Here is a 17,617-nt window from a genome sequence, read left to right on the forward strand (position 1 = left end):
GGGTGGCAGAAGCCCCGGGTGAATGTAGGAAATCAGGAGAGGGCATGCGTAGAGGTACCACAGCCTTCCAGCCTCAGAGAAATTCTTCCTGCTGGCGTCTTCCAGGGCCCTTCGTCTTTATTGTGTGTTTGTGTGTTTGCTCAGTACACGTCTGTATTTTCCTGTTTGCAGGAGCTACTTCAGCTCGAGGACAGGTTGGGAAACGTGACTCGGGGAGCTGTACAGAACACCATTGAGAGGTTCACCTTCCCCCACAAGTACAAGAAGGTGGGTTTGCCAGAAGCCTAGTCCTGCAGTTAGAGGGAGAGGGCTGTGGGTCCGTTTGTCTGCTTGGCCTGGCCTGGTTGTCTGCAGAGGGGCACAGTCCACCATCCAGAAGCTGTGACACCCTTCCAGGGTCTTCTTACCTGCCTGTGCCAGGTACGGTCAAGAGAGAAGAAGAGGTGCCTCTCATCAGTAAAGGAGAAGGGCTGCGTGTGTGAGTGCATGTGGATGTGTTAGTGAGCATATGTGTATGTGTGCACGTGTAGGTGTGCAGGCAGGTAAATGTTTGTATCTGAATGAGGTCAGCAAGAGGGAGTCCTGCACAGAAGGCTGGAATTGCCTTAAAAAAGAATTCCAAGTCCAAGCAGGAGTTTCCATGTACCTGACTGTGCATCAGGATTATCTGGGGAGCTTTTAAAGCCACAGAGCCACACAGGCTTTAGCCTAAGCTTGCAGAGGTAGGTTCTTGAGAGTTACTGCCCAGGAATCTGAGATTTTACAAACGTTTTTAAATGAGAGTAAATGAAAAAATTTTCAAACAACCAAGATATCCTTCAATAGGTGAAGGATGAAACATGGTAAATCTGTAAAATGGAATATGATTCCATGATAAAAAGTAATAAGCTATCAGGCCATGAAAAGACATGGAAGAATCTTCAGTGTGCATTACTAAGTGAAAATTAAAATGATATAAGGATAAAAATACAGAAAACTATATATACTTAGAATAGAAAAATATGAAAAGAATAACTGGGAAAAGACTTGAAAATAGCATGTAAAACATCAAAGTGGGTTTTTTTTAATTTATTTATTTGTATGAAAGAGTTACACACAGAGGGAAGAAAGGGAGAGAGAGAGAGAGAGAGAGAGAGGTCTTCCATCCACTGGTTCACTCCCCATTTGGCTGCAATGGTCAGAGCTGTGAGATCTGAAGTCAGGAGCTAGGAGCTACTTCTGAGTCTCCCGCATGGTACAGGGTCCCAAGGATTTAGGCCATCCTCCACTGCTTTCCCAGGCCACAGCAGAGAGCTGGATCGGTAGTGGAGCAGCTGGGACTCGAACCAGCACACATATGGGATGCCAACACTGCAGGCCGCAGCTTTACCCACTACACCACAGCGCTGGCCCCACATCAAAGTTAAAAAGGAAAATTAACAAAGTGAGAAGGTAATGGCAAGAGGAATAAAATATTAAATAACATACTAAAAGAATTTAAAGTTAAAAAAAGTTACATAAATAATGAAAAGAGAGGAAAAGCCAGAAGATCTAAAAGATTAAAAATACAAAATAGAAGCTAGGATAAGACTTGAAAAGGGAAAACAGTTTAAAGAAATAACGATTGCACATAGGCAAACCAGGAAGTGTTAAGCTGAAACTACTAAGTAAGAGGCAATCACGAATACTGATGAGGAAAATCAAGAGGAAGCAAGCAAGTGGCTGAGTCTTGATGGTGTCTTGCATTAGACTTCCTCTTTTTTTTTTTTTCTTTAGCATGGCCAACTAGAGAAGACCAGTCCTCCATTAAGCATAGCTGAACTCTTTAGCAGGCAAACCATCATCGTAGTTGAAATCCCTAAAATGACGTGGGGCTATAGATGTGATTCTGATTTCCTGAGTTCTGGACAAGGGGAAACTTACTGCAGAAGTGTGGCGTGGTTTGCAGTGCAGTGTATAGGGCCCAGCGAGGCTGAGAGCAGAGGGAAGCGTTGGTCTTGTCCTTTCCAGCAAGGTTGCCGTACTCCCTAAATTACATCAGGCCCAGGGACTCCGGAGCTAGGACCAGAGTAGGCAGACTTGGCGTCTGAGCCTGGCACCAAGGGCATCTCTGGGTGGAACTCCTTTTGTGGCTCTTTGCATTTCTTTCTTTGCAAACTGGCCTTAAATCCACTTACCCGGAGAGGGGCTAGCACAGGCAGTTTGATTCCATGCTTATCGTCAGACTATTTGACTGCACAGCATGGAGACGGGAACTTGTGATGGGCTGATCTCGTGCACTGCTTAGATTCCTTCTCCAGAGTATGTACTAAGCAACAGTGAGGTGCCTGACACTTGGCCAAGTGTGGGGCAGTGTGTCAAGAAGGGAAGCCATTGCCCACACCATTCGAGAACTTGAAATTTTCTACAGAGGCATGAACTATTCTCAGATAATTATCCTAGAGTTAGAAACAGGAATATTGAAATCAACAAGTATACGCAGAGTGCCTGCATGGTATCGAACCTCATGTTGGAGCTGGGGCCTAGCTTGAAGGAACTTTCTAGAAACACAGAGGCATCCAGTCATATATAGTAATTCATAGCAGTATGGTGCAAGGGACAGGAGTGGAGACCAAGTGGAGGAAGTTTGCCTTCATCGAGTGCTTAGTGGCTAAGTGAATGGGCATTAGTTGAGTGAGTGAATGATTGAATGAAGTCTGCTGGACCTGAGAGTGAAGGGAGAAGCCGTGAGGCAGGAGTCTCCCAGCCTGGGAAGTGTGCCAGGTGCAGCGGATAGCACGAGGGGGACAGGGAGCTGTCCATGCACGAGGCACAGTTTTGCAAAGGATCGGTTCCTTAGGAGCTCAGTTCCTTTCCAAACTCTGGGCCCCTGGGAAGTGCCTGGTGTGCAAAGATAAAGTCTACGTGGCCTCTTCCTCCCTTGGCTCCAACTCTGTCTCAGGGTCTCCTACTGGTGCAGCAAGGGGCAGGGGTTGGGAAGGAGAACTTAGAAAGAGAACGCCTTCCAGGGAAAGACAAGAGCCCCGGCCGCCAGGTGGGTGTGCTCCGGCTAACCGAGCCTCCTCTCCCTGCCTCCCGTAGCGAAGACCCCAGGACGGCAAGGGCAAGAAGGACGAGGGGGAGGAGTCGGACACCGATGAGAAATGCACAATTTGTCTGTCTATGCTGGAGGATGGAGAAGATGTGCGGTAGGAGAAGCCCTTTTGACCGACTCTCTCCCTTCCCCCTGGGGGTACTGAAGACCAACCACTGTGCTGGGTGCCCAGGGCCGGGGGTGCAGGCTTGCATGGGTCTGTGAGTGCTGCTCTGAGAAGCCGCCTGGTGCCCAGGGCTCGCTGTGTGGGCTTGAGGCCGAGTGTAGGAGGGCAGGATGGGGTTTGGCTTGGATGGGTCTAAGACAAAGCTGTGGCTTTGTTCCAGGCTGATCTGAAAGAGCTTCGTGGAGGAGGATCCTGAGGCTCTGTGACTTGTCACCATTCCTCCCTCCAGAGCAGGCTTTCCGGGTCTCTCTTTGGCAGGTGGTCCCAGGTTGCATGTCTCCCGGTCCCCTCGGGGTCCCCCACTCCTGGCGCAGCCCTGCTTCACCGCTGGCGCCTGATTCAGGCTCTCTCTTCCAGACGTCTGCCCTGCATGCATCTTTTCCATCAGCTGTGCGTGGACCAGTGGCTCGCCATGAGCAAGAAATGCCCCATCTGCCGAGTGGACATTGAGACACAACTGGGAGCCGACAGCTGAGGGAGGAATTAGCCAGTGGACACCCCGTTTCCTTCACCAGGCCCCCCCACGGCCATAGCCCTTGCAGCCAAACTTTGCCTTCTGAGCCATTTGACGTAGAGGAAAAACCTGCAAGCACATTTTGTGGACCGAGGAGTTGGTGGTATCCGTGTTTGAGGGAAAGCAGGGGGTGGGGAGGACTCCCCCTCCTCCCCCCTCCCCTCCCCCCGCCATCCAGAAGGGCACCGGCCTCCATCCTCCTAGCTGCGCGGGAGGGAGGGAGCTGGCCGTGCCCAGAGCCGGGGTGGGAAGGGGGCGCCCAGGCTGCTGGGAACCTAGCTGTGAGCCCGGAGGTCCTAGCTGACAGAGCGGCCCCTCGATCCCCTCCTCCGTGGGACTGTGTATATACCTCTGGACCACGTAGAAATCACGTAGGGGTCTCTAGCTATTTCTGTGGGTGACAGCCGGAGCATGTTAGCTTAAGAAATGTCGTGTGTGGTGCTCTCGTCATCTTGTGGTGGACAATGTCGCTATTCCGAATCCGCACCAAATATTTCTCATGGAGTTTCTTGTTTTGGTGCCTGACTGAACCAACCAACGACAGCCCCAATCTTCCTGTCTTTATGAGAGGAGAGGAAAAAGCAATCCAAGGTGAAAAAAAAAAAAGCCAAATCCTGTTTACCGTGAAAAGGGATTTTTTTTCACCCAGGTTGGGAGGTAGGGGGAGAGGGGAGGGTCTCATTTTGTTGTTATTTTTGTTTTTTTCCTTGGCTTGTGTTTTTCTCATGTTTACAATGCACGGAAGGGAATGGGGTGGACTGCCTGGAAGAGGAGCCAGTGGGGACTTAGGGAGCCTCAGAGGGGCTCAGCGAGGGGAGGAGGTAGAGCTGGAACAGGCGAGGGGCTCACGGTGACTGCGGGGGCTCCCCATCCCAGGGCTCATCTTCCCGGGCCTGGCTGCCCCCTTGTTCTGCACGGAACCTGGGAGGGCGCAGCCCCCAGCTGTAGCAGTCCCTGTGCTTCTGCAGCCAGAGCCCATGCTCACGCCGACTCCTTCCTTTGGCCGGGCTCTTGCCCTGTCACAAAGAGGCAATGTAGCCACTGCCTCCCTATGCAAAAAACTAGCCAGAGACACAGCGAGATGGCATAGGTGATGGACAATTGGTCTTGGCCAAAGTGCACTTGGCTAGTGCTCAGGGCCGAGGTCAAGCGCCATGGACCTTGAGGGGGAACCGGAGCTCCCCTCCGAGATGTCCTGATCCAGTCCCTCGGAGATGACCACACTGGCTGAGTCGGGGAGCCCCGTGTCCCTGGCCTCTTGTTCCTTCTGTGATTCTTCAATGACCTTGGGCCAGTTCCTTTCTTCCTCTGTGCCTCAGCTTCCTTCTCCTTCGAGTGGGGAGAAACACCAGTGCACCCCCCTTTTCCGCTCCCGCTACCTCACCTTGGCCTTGTGAGGATTCCTGCTCTCTGCCCAACATACCTGTGCTCATTCCTGGGAACCCCCCAGAGTATAGGAACGGGCAAAGTTCCCAGGGACAATATACAGTGTGTCTCTCAGCACCGCCACCTCCCCAACGATTTTTCTGAACCCCAAAGAGAGCAGAGAGATGGGATGATGGAAGACTGGGGAGGAAAACCCACCAGATTCCCACTCAGACACCACTTTCTTCATCCACACGTGGAGAACACCAGGCCAGAGGGAATTCTGGGATCTTCCTGTGCCCCTCACCCGCCTCCTCCTCTCCCCTGGCTTGCACTGCCTTCAAGGTCTTCCGCTGCCCTCAACCGCTAAGCCCAGTCTCAAAGCCCTTCCATCGGTAAGACTGGGGATACGTAGCACGTATAGGAAGACATCCTTGTGCTAAAGGAAGTTTCAGTTGTATCGCTGCTACCGGGGTTCCAAGGGTACCAAATGACAGGGAGCTCATTTAGGGTTGAGACAGAGCCTTGTCACACGGCTGGCGCAGCACACATCTGCAGGCACAGGTGGTGGGCTCTCGACAGGAGGCTACGCTGAACCGCATTCAGAGGGACGTCTCTCCAGCACCAGTGTCCTGGTGTTTCATAAAATCTTTATTGAGTGCCTGCCGGGGCAGGTGCTGGGAAAGACAGCTCGAGGAAGACAATGTCCCTGCCTCCGGGCATTCGCAGTCTAGCTGGGGAGACCTGCCGCATCCAGGGGTGTAAAAATGTGAACAATCTCAGCGTCAGGGCTGGGACCAGCGAGCATTCCCTTGTCCGATTTGGTGACGGTAGCGTGTGAACGCTGTCCCCAGGGCTGCGGGCAGAGAGCAGAGGGCAGCTGAGCCAGGGTTTCGGGGGAAGCTAGTTGCTAACAGACACAGGAAGTTGGGAATTCTCCCCCATCCTCCCCAGTGGCTGGGTCAAGACCAGGACCTCAGAAGATGACGCTGGCCTCGAGGAAGCTGGGATGGTGTGGGGAGGTCACACCATCTTAGCCCAGCCCGCTTGCTTCCGAGGCTGGTCTGAAACACTGCCCAGCAGAGCAAGGCAGCAGGGAGGCCGGGATGGAACCAGAGCTGGTGTCCTAGGTTCTAGCCTTGGCTCTTCACTGACAGCGAGGGCAACGCTAGCACCCGTCCCCTCCCCTTGTCTCTCTGGGCCTGTTTCCTCAGCCGTGACACAAGGAGGTTGGACTGGCTGCTTGCTAAACTTCCTTCCAACACCCACACTCTGGGTTCTCCTGACATCCACGCATCTTCTTTCAAGTCGGTAGAGCTGTGTGCCAACCAGGCTGTGCAAAAGGACTTTCTTGGGCACGGACACCTGTGCCAGAGGCCAAGGGCACCATGTGAGTGAGAAAGTGGGACCGGTCCCCTCCTCCCTCCCAATTTTCTGCAGGCTCCCTGGGCACCCAGGCTAACATTAGGGACTGGGTGGGGGATAGGCAGATCCTGAGGCCCTCTCCCACGCCCTACTCTCTGGGGCCCTTGTACCCTGCAGGCAGGGACTGGAGGGAATGTGGGCTCAGAGTCTCCCCTGCCCCTTCCCTCAGCCATGCAGCCCTTTGGGTGGGAAGAGAGGAGCAAGCTCGGGCTCTGCTCCCTCAAGGCGCCCCCCCACCCACCCCCATTGGTCTGGGAGCTCCAGGGAGTGGAGAAGAGGCAGGATCCGGCCTCAGCATCTCACATCCACCACCTCCAGGAGGGGACACCACCCATACTCCTCCTTCTGCTCAACTCAAGGGACTCAGACCCCTTCTTGACTGGGACGCATGAGTGCCTTCTGGGGCGAGAGCGGCCCCAGGGTTCAAGTTGGGCCTCCTAACAGCAGCCACGGCTGCAGCGGGTCCACCGAGGACGCCAATCAATCAACCCAACGCGGTGAGCCTGGCTGGAGGCGGACAGAGCGTGGGTGGGGCCACGGGCTCCCCCTCCTGGCCAGGACCCCCAGTGGCGCCCTGTCACCCCTGCCCAGGGTGGCATAACTCCAGCTCCTCTTCTGCAAATGTTCCCGGCCTCCGTGCAAGTATTCTTAACTCTACGCCTAATGAACAAGCACAGTTTTTTCAATGGTGAAAAAAAAAAGCACCAGACTTTTTTTTTTTTTTCCTGAAAAAATCCCCCAAGCCCCCCGCCTGCTGGCGGGACAAACACTCCCCGCGTGGGGCTGTAGCAACGTCTGTCAGGTCCCCTCGTGTTTCATCTCCTGCGCGCGTAGAGCAAATGCTAGAGCGATTTCAGCTGATAGAAAAACAAAAATGAAAAAAAAAAAAACACAAAAAACAAAAAACATGGCACGTTGCTAGTTTACAGGGTTTTGTGAGTTTAAATGCCTTATATTTAACAATCATAATTTATGACTAACTTGTAGATATCGTGGGTTCTTATTTAATTATTTTTATAGTTGTTTTGCATTTTTAATTATAATTTATTTATTTAGAAAGGATACTAATTTTTTTTATTACTCCTATTACCTCATTTTGGCGTTGTTTCTGGGAGTGGAATGCTTTGCATGCAATGGTACGATGACAAACAACTATGAATACAAAAAAAAATTTAAATAAAATTCCACGAACTTTATTTCGTCCGAACTATCAGGGTGTGTGATTGCAAGCTGTCCTACTGTGGTGCTGGCCTCTTTGGATACATTCCATACGAAATGCAAACCTTTGATTCTGTACGCTGTGACCTAGTAAAAAACTCCAATATAGTGACTGTATTTAGCACATATATGAATATGATTTGCACTCGTCAGCAGACTGGGGTAATCCTGTCACTTGCTACCCTTGGCACTCCTCCCCCTTGTGAACCTGCTCCCCCCTCTCCCCTCGCCCTTCCGCCACCTCTGCCCACCCAACCTCTCTCCCTGGGACGCACTAGCGGTCATTACTGGCACCCGGCTTCCGCCCTTCTCTGGTTCTGGAACGAGAGCCCAGCAGGAGGACCTGGAAGGCAGAGAGCCTGAGTTATTAGCACGAGCTCTGGACTGGGGAAGCTAGGTCGGTTCTATTGCTGACTTCCCTGTGACCTTGAACCAGGCACTTGGCCTTCCTGGGCCCCAGTTTTCCAGGCGGGGAGGAGGAAGGTGGGCTGTGCCGAGCCAATCTCAGAGAGAAGAGAGAGAGGAAGAATGAGGGAAGAGGGAAGGAAGCGCCAGAGGAAGAAAGGACCAGAGAAAGCAGGCTGAGAATTTATCCAGCAGATGTGCTTAGCGCGGACACAAGGAAGGGTTTTTGTCCCTTTAAATGCAGACTCCTGCAGGTGACAGGGAGGCCCTGGATATGAGGTTCGGCCCTGCACAAGCTTGGGGTGGTCCCCAGAAGACCGAGCTGAAGTCCGTGGGGATGGGGTAGGCAGAAGCTCCAGCTGTGGTGTCTGGGGTTGGCCCCTGCCCCCTGCATCTTCTAGAGCCTTTGTTGCTGGGTCTGCCGACGACATCCAGGACACGGCGGTAGGAGCCTTGGTCTCTCCTGCCCACCATCACCTCCCCCGCTGCCTCTGCTCTGTGGAGGACAGAGGGCTCCTGACTCACTGCCCCTGGGATGCAGGGGTGTGGAAGCCTGCGAACGGGGGCATCAAAGTCTGGCACAGTAATGAGCCCCAGTGCCTTTGAGCCAGGAGGAGAGGGAGGCGCCGAGGACTGGGCGGCGACCCTGCAGCTGCCTCCCCGCCCTCTCCTTCTTCCTTTCGAGCTCATTCTTTCCTTTTTTTTTTCTTTTCGATATCCCTGCCTTTGCCTGCTGAGGAAATCCACCCCCATGGGAGGCTCTTTGGGAATGGTGCTGATGTGAGAAAGAGGAGACCTAGGTTCCCCATGCTGCTCCATTGGGCTCGCATGGCTGGCTGGGCCAGTGGTCTGCTCCAGCCTGGCCATCGCGGCCCTGCCGTGGGCTTCTGGCCTACTGCCTACCCAGCTGCCCCTGCTGCCTCCACGCTGCCTGCAGACAGCCCGTCCCACTGCCCGATGGCAAGGCTCCTGGATGGGCATGCCTTACGCTGCTCTGAGTGGGAAGGGGCCCTGTGCCCTCGCTGGCCCGTGCCCCTCCTGTCCCCAAGCCTTCCTCCCCCACCTGCCCCTGTATCCCAGCCCCACGGCAGGCCTGGGGTATGGCTCATTTCTCAGCTATGGAGCCAGCTGCACCAGGCCGCTGAGGGGTCGTTGGGTTGCCCCTGGCAAGTGAAAGGATTATCCTTGGTGTTGATTGTCCTTTTTTGTAATCCTCCTGCTGTTCTGTTCTGTTGTGCTGTGCAACATTTTGCTACATAGACTATTTTATAGCAGAAAGCTAGAAGAATATTTATTATGAATATTAAAGCAATAGTGCATCAATGAAAAGGCGGAGACATTAGGAATTGTGTAAATGCTTAGATTCACTTTTGGTGGATTTTTTGTACTTTATTTATAACTAATAAAAACGAACTGCATTGCTAACTACACCTCACGTGCACCGGGTGTTTGTTTCTACGCAGACCCAGCGTCCTGGCCCCATCCGCTCCCTTTTTTGCCACTTTTTCCTCTTCTTCTCCTCGGCCTCCTCGGCTCCCTTTCCTCCTCTTCCTTCTTGTCCCTTTTTCTAAATTTATTTATTTATTTGGAAGTCAGTTACACACAGAGAGGCAGAGAGAGAGAGAGAGAGAGAGAGGTCTTCCAACCATTGGTTCACTCCCCAGTTGGCCGCAACAGCTAGAGCTGAGCCAGGCTGAAGCCAGGAGCTTCTCCGGGTCTCCCACATGGGTGCAGGGGCCCAAGGACTTGGGCCATCTTTTGCTGCTTTCCCAGGCCATAGCAGAGAGCTGGATCAGAAGTGGAGCAGCCAGGTCTCAAACTGGCGCCATATGGGATGCCGGCACTACAGGCAGTGGCTTTACCAGCTATGCCACCGCGCCAGCCCCTGTTGCTTTTCTATTTCTCCTTTCTTTCTAGGAATCCAGTCTGTGGCTAAAGATCAACCACCTAACTGATCTGTTTCCTAAACTTCACTTTTGGATCTTCAAGCCTAACACTTCAGTCTGTTTTCTGTTACTGTCACAGAATACCAGAGGTCGGCGTTTTATACAGAAGAGAGGTTTCCTCAAGACCTTCAGTGCTGAGGCTGAAAGCCCAAGATGAGCCGGCCCCATCGATCTGGCCTCTAATGAGAGCCTCATGATCGAAGTTTTGGGGAGCAAAGGATCACACTGCAGGACAGGAAGCCCAAGAGAGACTGGGGTAAAATGCTCCCAACTGACGGGGGGGGGGGGGGCTCTCAGCAGGAGGCCACTCTGTCTCCGTGGTGACCAAGCTCCCATCCTGTGAGGCCTTGAACACACTCAAAACACATCCAGACCACAGCAGGAGCGGTCCCAGTTTTTGGTCAGCTTCCAACTGGAAAGTCCTGTGTATTCAGTCTGGCAGGCTCCTTGGTTCCTCTGTACAAGAGATGAATTTGATTTTCAATGATGGCTGTGGATATCTGTTTCCTTCTAGGAGCCCCTGCTCACCTATTCTGTATTGTCCAGGGCCTGATGGGCTCAGTGAACTGAAAAAATGGCTTTCTTTCTTTCTATAAATGCAACAGAACCCACACAGATGGACTTCAAAAAAGTAATAGACTTAACTTGTTTGGAGCAGTTTTAGGTTTGCAGAAAAATGATGGTTAAGCACGGCCGCTCCTTGAAGGGGCTGTGTTGTGTTGAAACCCTGGTGAGCAGAAAATATTGTTGAAGTCAAAGGTGCGTTCAACACCCGTCACTTGCCAGGCACCCTCGCTCAGCACCACCGCAGCTGGGGGCCTCCCCTCGGGACAGCGGGGCTGACTGCAGACTGGGCTCACTGTCGCCCCCTAGGAGCACGAGAGAGGATCCTACAGCGTGCTGGCAGCCTGGGCAAAGAACCACATCTACTCCAAAGCAGGGTTTCTACACAACACAAATCGTCTTTGCACCATTGAAAGGTCAAAAGGTTGTAAGTTACACCTCTAAGTCCAAGAGCACCGGAAGGAGAATTTCCCCTGTTGTTAGCATCTTGCCTTCCTGTGGGGCGTTGGTCGCAGTTGATGAGCCAAGGTCGATACGTTCTTATTAACTCCAGTTTATTTTAGGTGTTTGAACATCCAAATCCCTAGCCCTGTCCCAAGGAGATGAACTGAAATTCAGTCTGTCGCCTTCAGCATGTTTCTAGGCTCCTTTTCTCCCAGGAACGACTCCTTGGTCCTTGGTCCACACCAGCTTGCCGTGTGAGCACAGACAGACAAAGTGTGTCCTTCCTTCAGCTTGCCATGGTCTTGGGGCACAGCTGTTGTCCCTTTACTGAGTTTACACTTAATAAGGGAGGAAAGCCCTGGGCGACTTTTGGGAACTTAGTGGGACAGTAGAATTAAGAGGCGGGGCCTTTGGGGAGTGGCTAGGGCTGGATTCAATCCTGGGAGCTTTCTAAGCACAAGGAGAGAAACACACTGACACAGGCACTTGCTGTCTCTCTTTTTTGTTTGAAAGATTTATTTATTTGAAAGGCAGAGTTAGGAGGAGAGAGACAGAGAGAGAGACTGCTCTTCCATCCTCTGGTTCACTCCCCAGATGGCTTCAATGACCAGAGCTGGGCCAGGCTGAAGCCAGGAGCCTGTGATACTGATTTGCTCATTAATATTCCTGAAATTAATAAGCCTTGAGGGTTCTTGCCATGAATTCAGAGAAGAATTCTGAATATTGGCTCAAGTAGACCAGACAGCATGGTAAGTTTTTAAGCTTTATATTCAGTGAGAGATACGCATAGGAGAGTGAGGGTTATATCTAAGAAAGGCCAATCTAGATCCATACCCAGCAGAGAGTAGGCCAAGAGCCATGTGCAGCAAGTGTTTGGCTATGAGCAGCTACTACCAGCAGCTTGTCACAGACAGTGAAGTGAAGGCAGAGGGGTGCAGGCAGTGTGAAGACCACGTGCCCCAAAGGCGTGGGACAAGGGCAACAAAGGTCCATAATGGCAAAAAAGGGGAAAAGGGCCGGGCCCACTGAGTTTCAGGCCTTTTATGCACTTCTAAAGGGGTGTGGCTATGTAGCCTGATGGGCAGGTGGGCATACAGGTGGGGTCAGGTAGGGTCATGAGATCACACAAGGGGGCACGGTGAAGGCATGGTCTTCCAGCTCACAAATCTAATCAGTTTTATCCTATCTGCCTGCCTATATTACCTGGAACTCAATATGGGTCTCCCACACAGGTGGCAGGGGCCTGTGTACTTGGGCTACCTTTTGTTGTTTTCCTAGGTGCATTAGCAGGGAGCTGGGTCAGAAGCAGAGCAGCCAGGATTCAATCAGCACTCTGCTGTGGGATGGGGGTGTTGCAGGAGGTGGCTTAACCCACTGTGCTACAGCGCCAGTCCCCACTCCCTGTCTCTTGCTGTGTGCTGCTCTGGGCTTGCTGGAGACTAGGCCGCAGGAAAGCCGTCAGTAGGTCAGGCTAGACCTGCACCTCCCAAATCAAACCTCTTTTCTTGGTAAAGCAGCCTGCCTCGGGTGTTTTGTTAGTGTGACAGCAGACGGACCAATGCATCCCCCGCGTTAACGAGGACGGAAGTCAGCCCCAGCCAGCCAGAGCGGCCATTCTGCCATCCGCCCTAAACTCACAGGGAGCTTCCATCTCACATTTCACTTGACCCAAAGCTCTGCCCTTCCTGTGAGCTGCCTGTGCCTCCTGTTAGCTGTGTGACTTTGGACAAATGACTTAGCCTCTCTGTGCATCAGTTTCTTCGTGTGTAAGATGGGAATAATACCAGTAACTGCCTCATAGACCTTAATGAGGATTTCCGAGCTTAGTTGCATAAGCACTTAAAATATAGCAACTGGGGTGACGTCTTTGTTTAAAAAAAATCAAAACTCCACATCCTCTGTCATCTTCCTCCTGATCCTGTTATTGTTACTCTCCCACCCTCTCCTTTTCCTATGGGGTTTCCCAGACCTCATCAAGGTTTGGATTTCTCTGGCCACCTCCTGGTCAGCCACCAGCAGAGGGCCAGTGAGGCCCACAGTGAGGCCACGAGGCTGGGAGTTCAGGACCGTCTTCTCTCCAGTTCATAAGCACCAGCCCCTCCCCACCATCCAGGGGCCCCCACCTAAGCATCCCATTCTAAGTGCTGGGCTAAATGCTTTCTCCTGCTTTAAGGAGCCACTCATCTTCTAGGCCCCCTCCCCTCTCTTGCAGGTCTCTTTCCTCCCTTTGCCCAAAGGCTGCAGCTCCTCCATCTTTTTCCTGAAACTCTCCCCCACTTGCCCTTGCTAAGGGTCTTGGCATCCATGAGTGACCATTGCCTGGTGCCACGCTCTGCATAGGAGCCAGGAGCACTGGGGGTGCCCTGCAGGAGAGACACACCAAGGCTCTCCAGGAAGTGGGGTGCCCATAAGAGTGTCTCGTCTCATCCACTTGCAGCCCACATAAGCAGAATTCAGAAGGCGTGTCTCTGGGCTGCGCTGAGTTGGCTTCTATCAAAATCTTGCCTGAAAAGAATTGTTCAGCCAAAGAACTGAGAAAATAAGATTGGAGAGCTTTTGTTTAATCTACTTAAGAGCAAAAGTGTTTTTTAGACATTGGAGCAACAGTTTGCATGTAAATAGCCATGCTAATTGCCAAAATATACCCCCAGGGACATTTATTTGTAAATACTTTGTTAGCAGTTACTCCAAAGCAATGCAATTATGGTTCTCCCCAAATAGTCTTTAACGCAGACCCCTCTCTAAATCAGGTGAGAAAAAATGGAGCTTGTCACTCACCCAGGCACCCTTATAAGGAAGAATTGGGAACAAAGCCCAGGGGGGGTTGGGGAGGAAGGAGTGGCTCTTGCAAGGAGAGCAGGAAATGGAAGGAGGTGGGGGGATGGGGAGAGACCCACTTCCTCTTTGTTTTCCAAGCCCTGATGAGGGGCTTGGCCAAAGCGGAGGTGGCATCAGGAGCACCTGCTCCTCACAGCACCAGCGATGATCACAGGGCTCTGTTGGCAGCAGGGGCGCTAGGGTTTGGGGGCTTGTGCCCTGTCACCATGGCTGGCTGGTAGCTCTCAGGCTGCAGTCAGAGCTCCGTGGGTGTTACCGGAGAAGATTCTTTCTGATGGAACCAGGACTAAGGTGAAGCCAGCCCGATGCTCTGGGCACACAATCTAAGGAGTGCAGGAGCCAGGGGTTTTGGGGGTTCTGCCTTGGAAAGGACTTACCCAGGGTCTTCAGGAAGTAGGGTGCCCAGAGAACCATCCACCAGACCTCAGCCCAGCCCTGCTTTCTGCCCTACGTGGAGGAAGTGGGGTGGGGAGCATTGAAAAGCAAAGGCCAGGCCAGGGGCAGAGGGAGTGAGACTGGGAGCCAGCCCCCCACCGGCTCCCGTGGGCATCCGCGTACCCCCCCCCCCAACTGCTGGCTCCTGTGGGCGTCCGCGTCCCCCCCTCTCCCCGGCTCCTGTGAGCGTCCGTGTTCCTTCCTCGGGGCTGCGCACGGCAACCAGGTGAGAGCAGAATGCAGCAGAGGGGCCGCCTCTTCCGGCCCCAGGACCTTGGAAGCTGCTCTCCGCTTTCTGTCACTTGAGGCCTCCGCAGGCCTGGGTGATGCAAGGAGGACCCAGGGCCCCAGCACCCGCTAGGGGAAGGTGGTACCCAGCCCATAGAGCAGGCTCAGCCTGTGAATGGAGAACGCTGCACGCCCCCGGCCCCTCCCTATCTCCTTCTCTGCCATCATGCCCCACCCCTACCTCCACGGCTGTCCAGAGTCCCCATCCCAATGTGGGCTGCACTGGGCACACAGAGTATGTGCAAACCCCACTTTGCACCTGTCTCTGGTCCTCAGCTTCTGCTCCCATAAAGCAGCAAGACTGGGCTAACCCCTTCTAGTGAGGAAGACAGCAAAAGACTCCAAAAATGGGCCATGCCTTTTCTTTGTCTCCATCAATACAGGTGGTGCCTTCTGGCTTTAGGAGGTGAGGACTCAGCTCTGCCACCCAAAACACTTACTATAAGATTCTAATTTGAGCGGCTGGCGCTGTGGCATAGAAGGTTAAGCCTCTGCCTGCAGTGCCGGCATCTCACATGGGCACTGGTTCGAGTCCTGGCTACTCCATTTCCGATCCAGCTCCCTGCTAATGCGCCTGGGAAAGCAGTGGAAGATGGCCCAAGTCCTTGGGCCCCTGCACCCATGTGACAGACCTGGAAGAAGCTCCTGGCTCCTGGCTCCTGGCTTCGGCCTGGCTCAGCTCTAGCTGTTGTGGCCATTTGGGGAGTGAACCAGCAGATGGAAGATCTCTCTCTCTCTCTCTTTCTCCTTCTCTCTTTGCATTTCCACCTTTCAAATAAACAAATAAATCTTTTTTTAAAACAATAAAAGATTCTAATTCCTTTGAATAATCCAGTATTACCTGATTCATTAAAAATTGAAGATGCAGGGCCAGTGCCGTAGCACAGTGAGTTAAGCCGATGCTTGCAATGCCAGCATCCCGTATCAGAGAGCAGCTTCCAGCTCCCTGCTAGTGTGCTTGAGAAAGCAACAGATGTCCAAAGGGCCTGGGCCAATCCCACCCCCACGGGAGACCCGGATGAAGCTTCAGGCTCCTGGCTGCAGCCTGGCCCACCCTGGCCATTGTGGTCGCTTGGGGAGTGAACCTGTGGATGGAAGATTTTGTGTGTGTGTGCGTGTGTGTGTGTGTGTATGGCTCTACCCTTCCAGTAAATACATAAATCTTTTTTTTTTTTAATATGAAGATGTGTTAGGGTGGGCATTCAGTGAAATGATTAAAATGCCTCTTGGGGCCGGCGCCGCGGCTCACTAGGCTAATCCTCTGCCTGCGGTGCTGGCACACCGGGTTCTAGTCCCGGTCGGGGCGCCGGATTCTGTCCCGGTTGCCCCTCTTCCAGGCCAGCTCTCTGCTGTGGCCAGGGAGTGCAGAGGAGGATGGCCCAAGTCCTTGGGCCCTGCACCTGGGAGTGAAAGCCACTCCTGGGAGACCAGGAGAAGCACCTGGCTCCTGGCTTCGGATCAGCGCAGCACGCCGTCCGCAGCAGCCATTGGAGGGTGAACCAATGGCAAAAAAAGGAAGACCTTTCTCTCTGTCTCTCTCTCTCACTGTCCACTCTGCCTGTAAAAAAAAAAAAAATGCCTCTTGGGATTCCCACACCGCATATCAGAGAGCCTGGGTTCAAGTCCTGGCTCTAGCTCCCAATTCCAGCTTCCTGTTAATGTGCATGCTGGGAGGCAACAGGTAGTGGTTCAAGTGGCTGGGTCCCTGCCACCCACAGGGGAGACCTGGCTCGAGGTCTGTGCTCCTGACTCTGATGTCGGGCTGTTGCAGGCATCCGGGGAATGAATCAGCAGTCAGGAGATGTCTCGCTCCTTCTGCTCCCCTTCCTTTCAAATAAATAAAAAAAGAAATGAAATTTTTAAAAATTGAATATGGTGTTGGAAGTGAAGTGTGTTTTTTATTTATGTGTCTGAATCTGTGGCTCTGAGGTTTGAGCTTGTGATAATTAATACATAAAGCGCAATGATATAAGCTGGAGAGCGCTCTATTTAAACTTGAAGATTACACTAATTTGTTCCAGAAGTGTCACTTAGAGGCCCACAGGGGGATAAGAAGCACCAAAATCCACGGGGCCTGGGAGCCAGAGATGCCAGCACAGTGCTGCGAGACGAAGGCTGATAAAGGAGACGAAAGCCACCGTCTTGGTCCAGGAGCCAACGTGGGAGAAACGTGCTAAGCATCAGAGGCACCAGGAACTCGAAAAGGATAACAAGGGTGCTGACAACAGGGCAGTGGCTGAGGGTCTGAGGAGCACTTAGACCCTTGGCTCATTCTCCCACCCACACTGCCACAGCACAGCTGGGGGCGGGGGGGGGGGGGTGCTGGGGAGGGAGGGGCTGCACGCCTGGAAGAGGATGTGCCCGTCCACATTCTGCATCCTGGACCCCCCATGCTTGCTCTGCTTGACCCCACTCCTGCAAGGACATTTCTTGTCAGGGAGGGAAGCACCGGCCCACAGGAGGGGTGAGAGCCCAAGGCCTGCCAGTCATTTCCCACAGTGCCCAATGGTGTGGACTGAGGGTGCTATGAGGGAGGAGCAGTTCTGCACGAGGCCTGGGCAGGAGGACAAAGCACTCCGCTCTCTGGGAATGAACGAGCAGGACTGGTAGAAAGGCACACGCCCGCCTCCACTGACGCCAGCAGCCCGGTTACTGATCAAAACCCAGCAGCCGCAGGTGAGCCCAGGTGGCCCTTTGCCAGGCCCACTGCAGGTGCGTGGGGCTGTGATTAGGGCATTGCCATGAGGCGGGGCAAATCTGAAGCTTGTGCTTTGGGCGGTGGGAGGAGCCACAGGTTCAGCCTCATCAGTGACCAGCCGGGGGAGCCTCTGAGCAACAGCCCGATGCTTTGGGAGGGCTGAGGGCAGCCTGGAAGACAAGGTCAAGGTGTGGAGTGGGGGGAGAGGAAGCCGGGAGGATATGGGAGTCGGTACCTG

The 17,617-nt window shown here is 53.1% G+C and overlaps 1 protein-coding gene across 1 annotated transcript in view; it reads left to right on the forward strand.

Moving 5' to 3' along the window:
• The window catches only part of ARK2C (arkadia (RNF111) C-terminal like ring finger ubiquitin ligase 2C), a 103,692-nt gene extending 99,978 nt beyond the window's left edge, over positions 1-3,714 (forward strand). Inside the window, exons 6-8 of the mRNA XM_062200271.1 lie at positions 172-267; positions 3,061-3,167; positions 3,597-3,714. Of these exons, the coding sequence (XP_062056255.1) occupies positions 172-267; positions 3,061-3,167; positions 3,597-3,714 (321 nt within the window). The remainder of the gene's footprint in view (positions 1-171; positions 268-3,060; positions 3,168-3,596) is intronic.
• The last annotated feature ends 13,903 nt before the right edge of the window (positions 3,715-17,617 follow it).

The sequence above is a fragment of the Lepus europaeus genome, chromosome 9 (assembly GCF_033115175.1).
Source record: "Lepus europaeus isolate LE1 chromosome 9, mLepTim1.pri, whole genome shotgun sequence".
Taxonomy (NCBI): domain Eukaryota; kingdom Metazoa; phylum Chordata; class Mammalia; order Lagomorpha; family Leporidae; genus Lepus; species Lepus europaeus.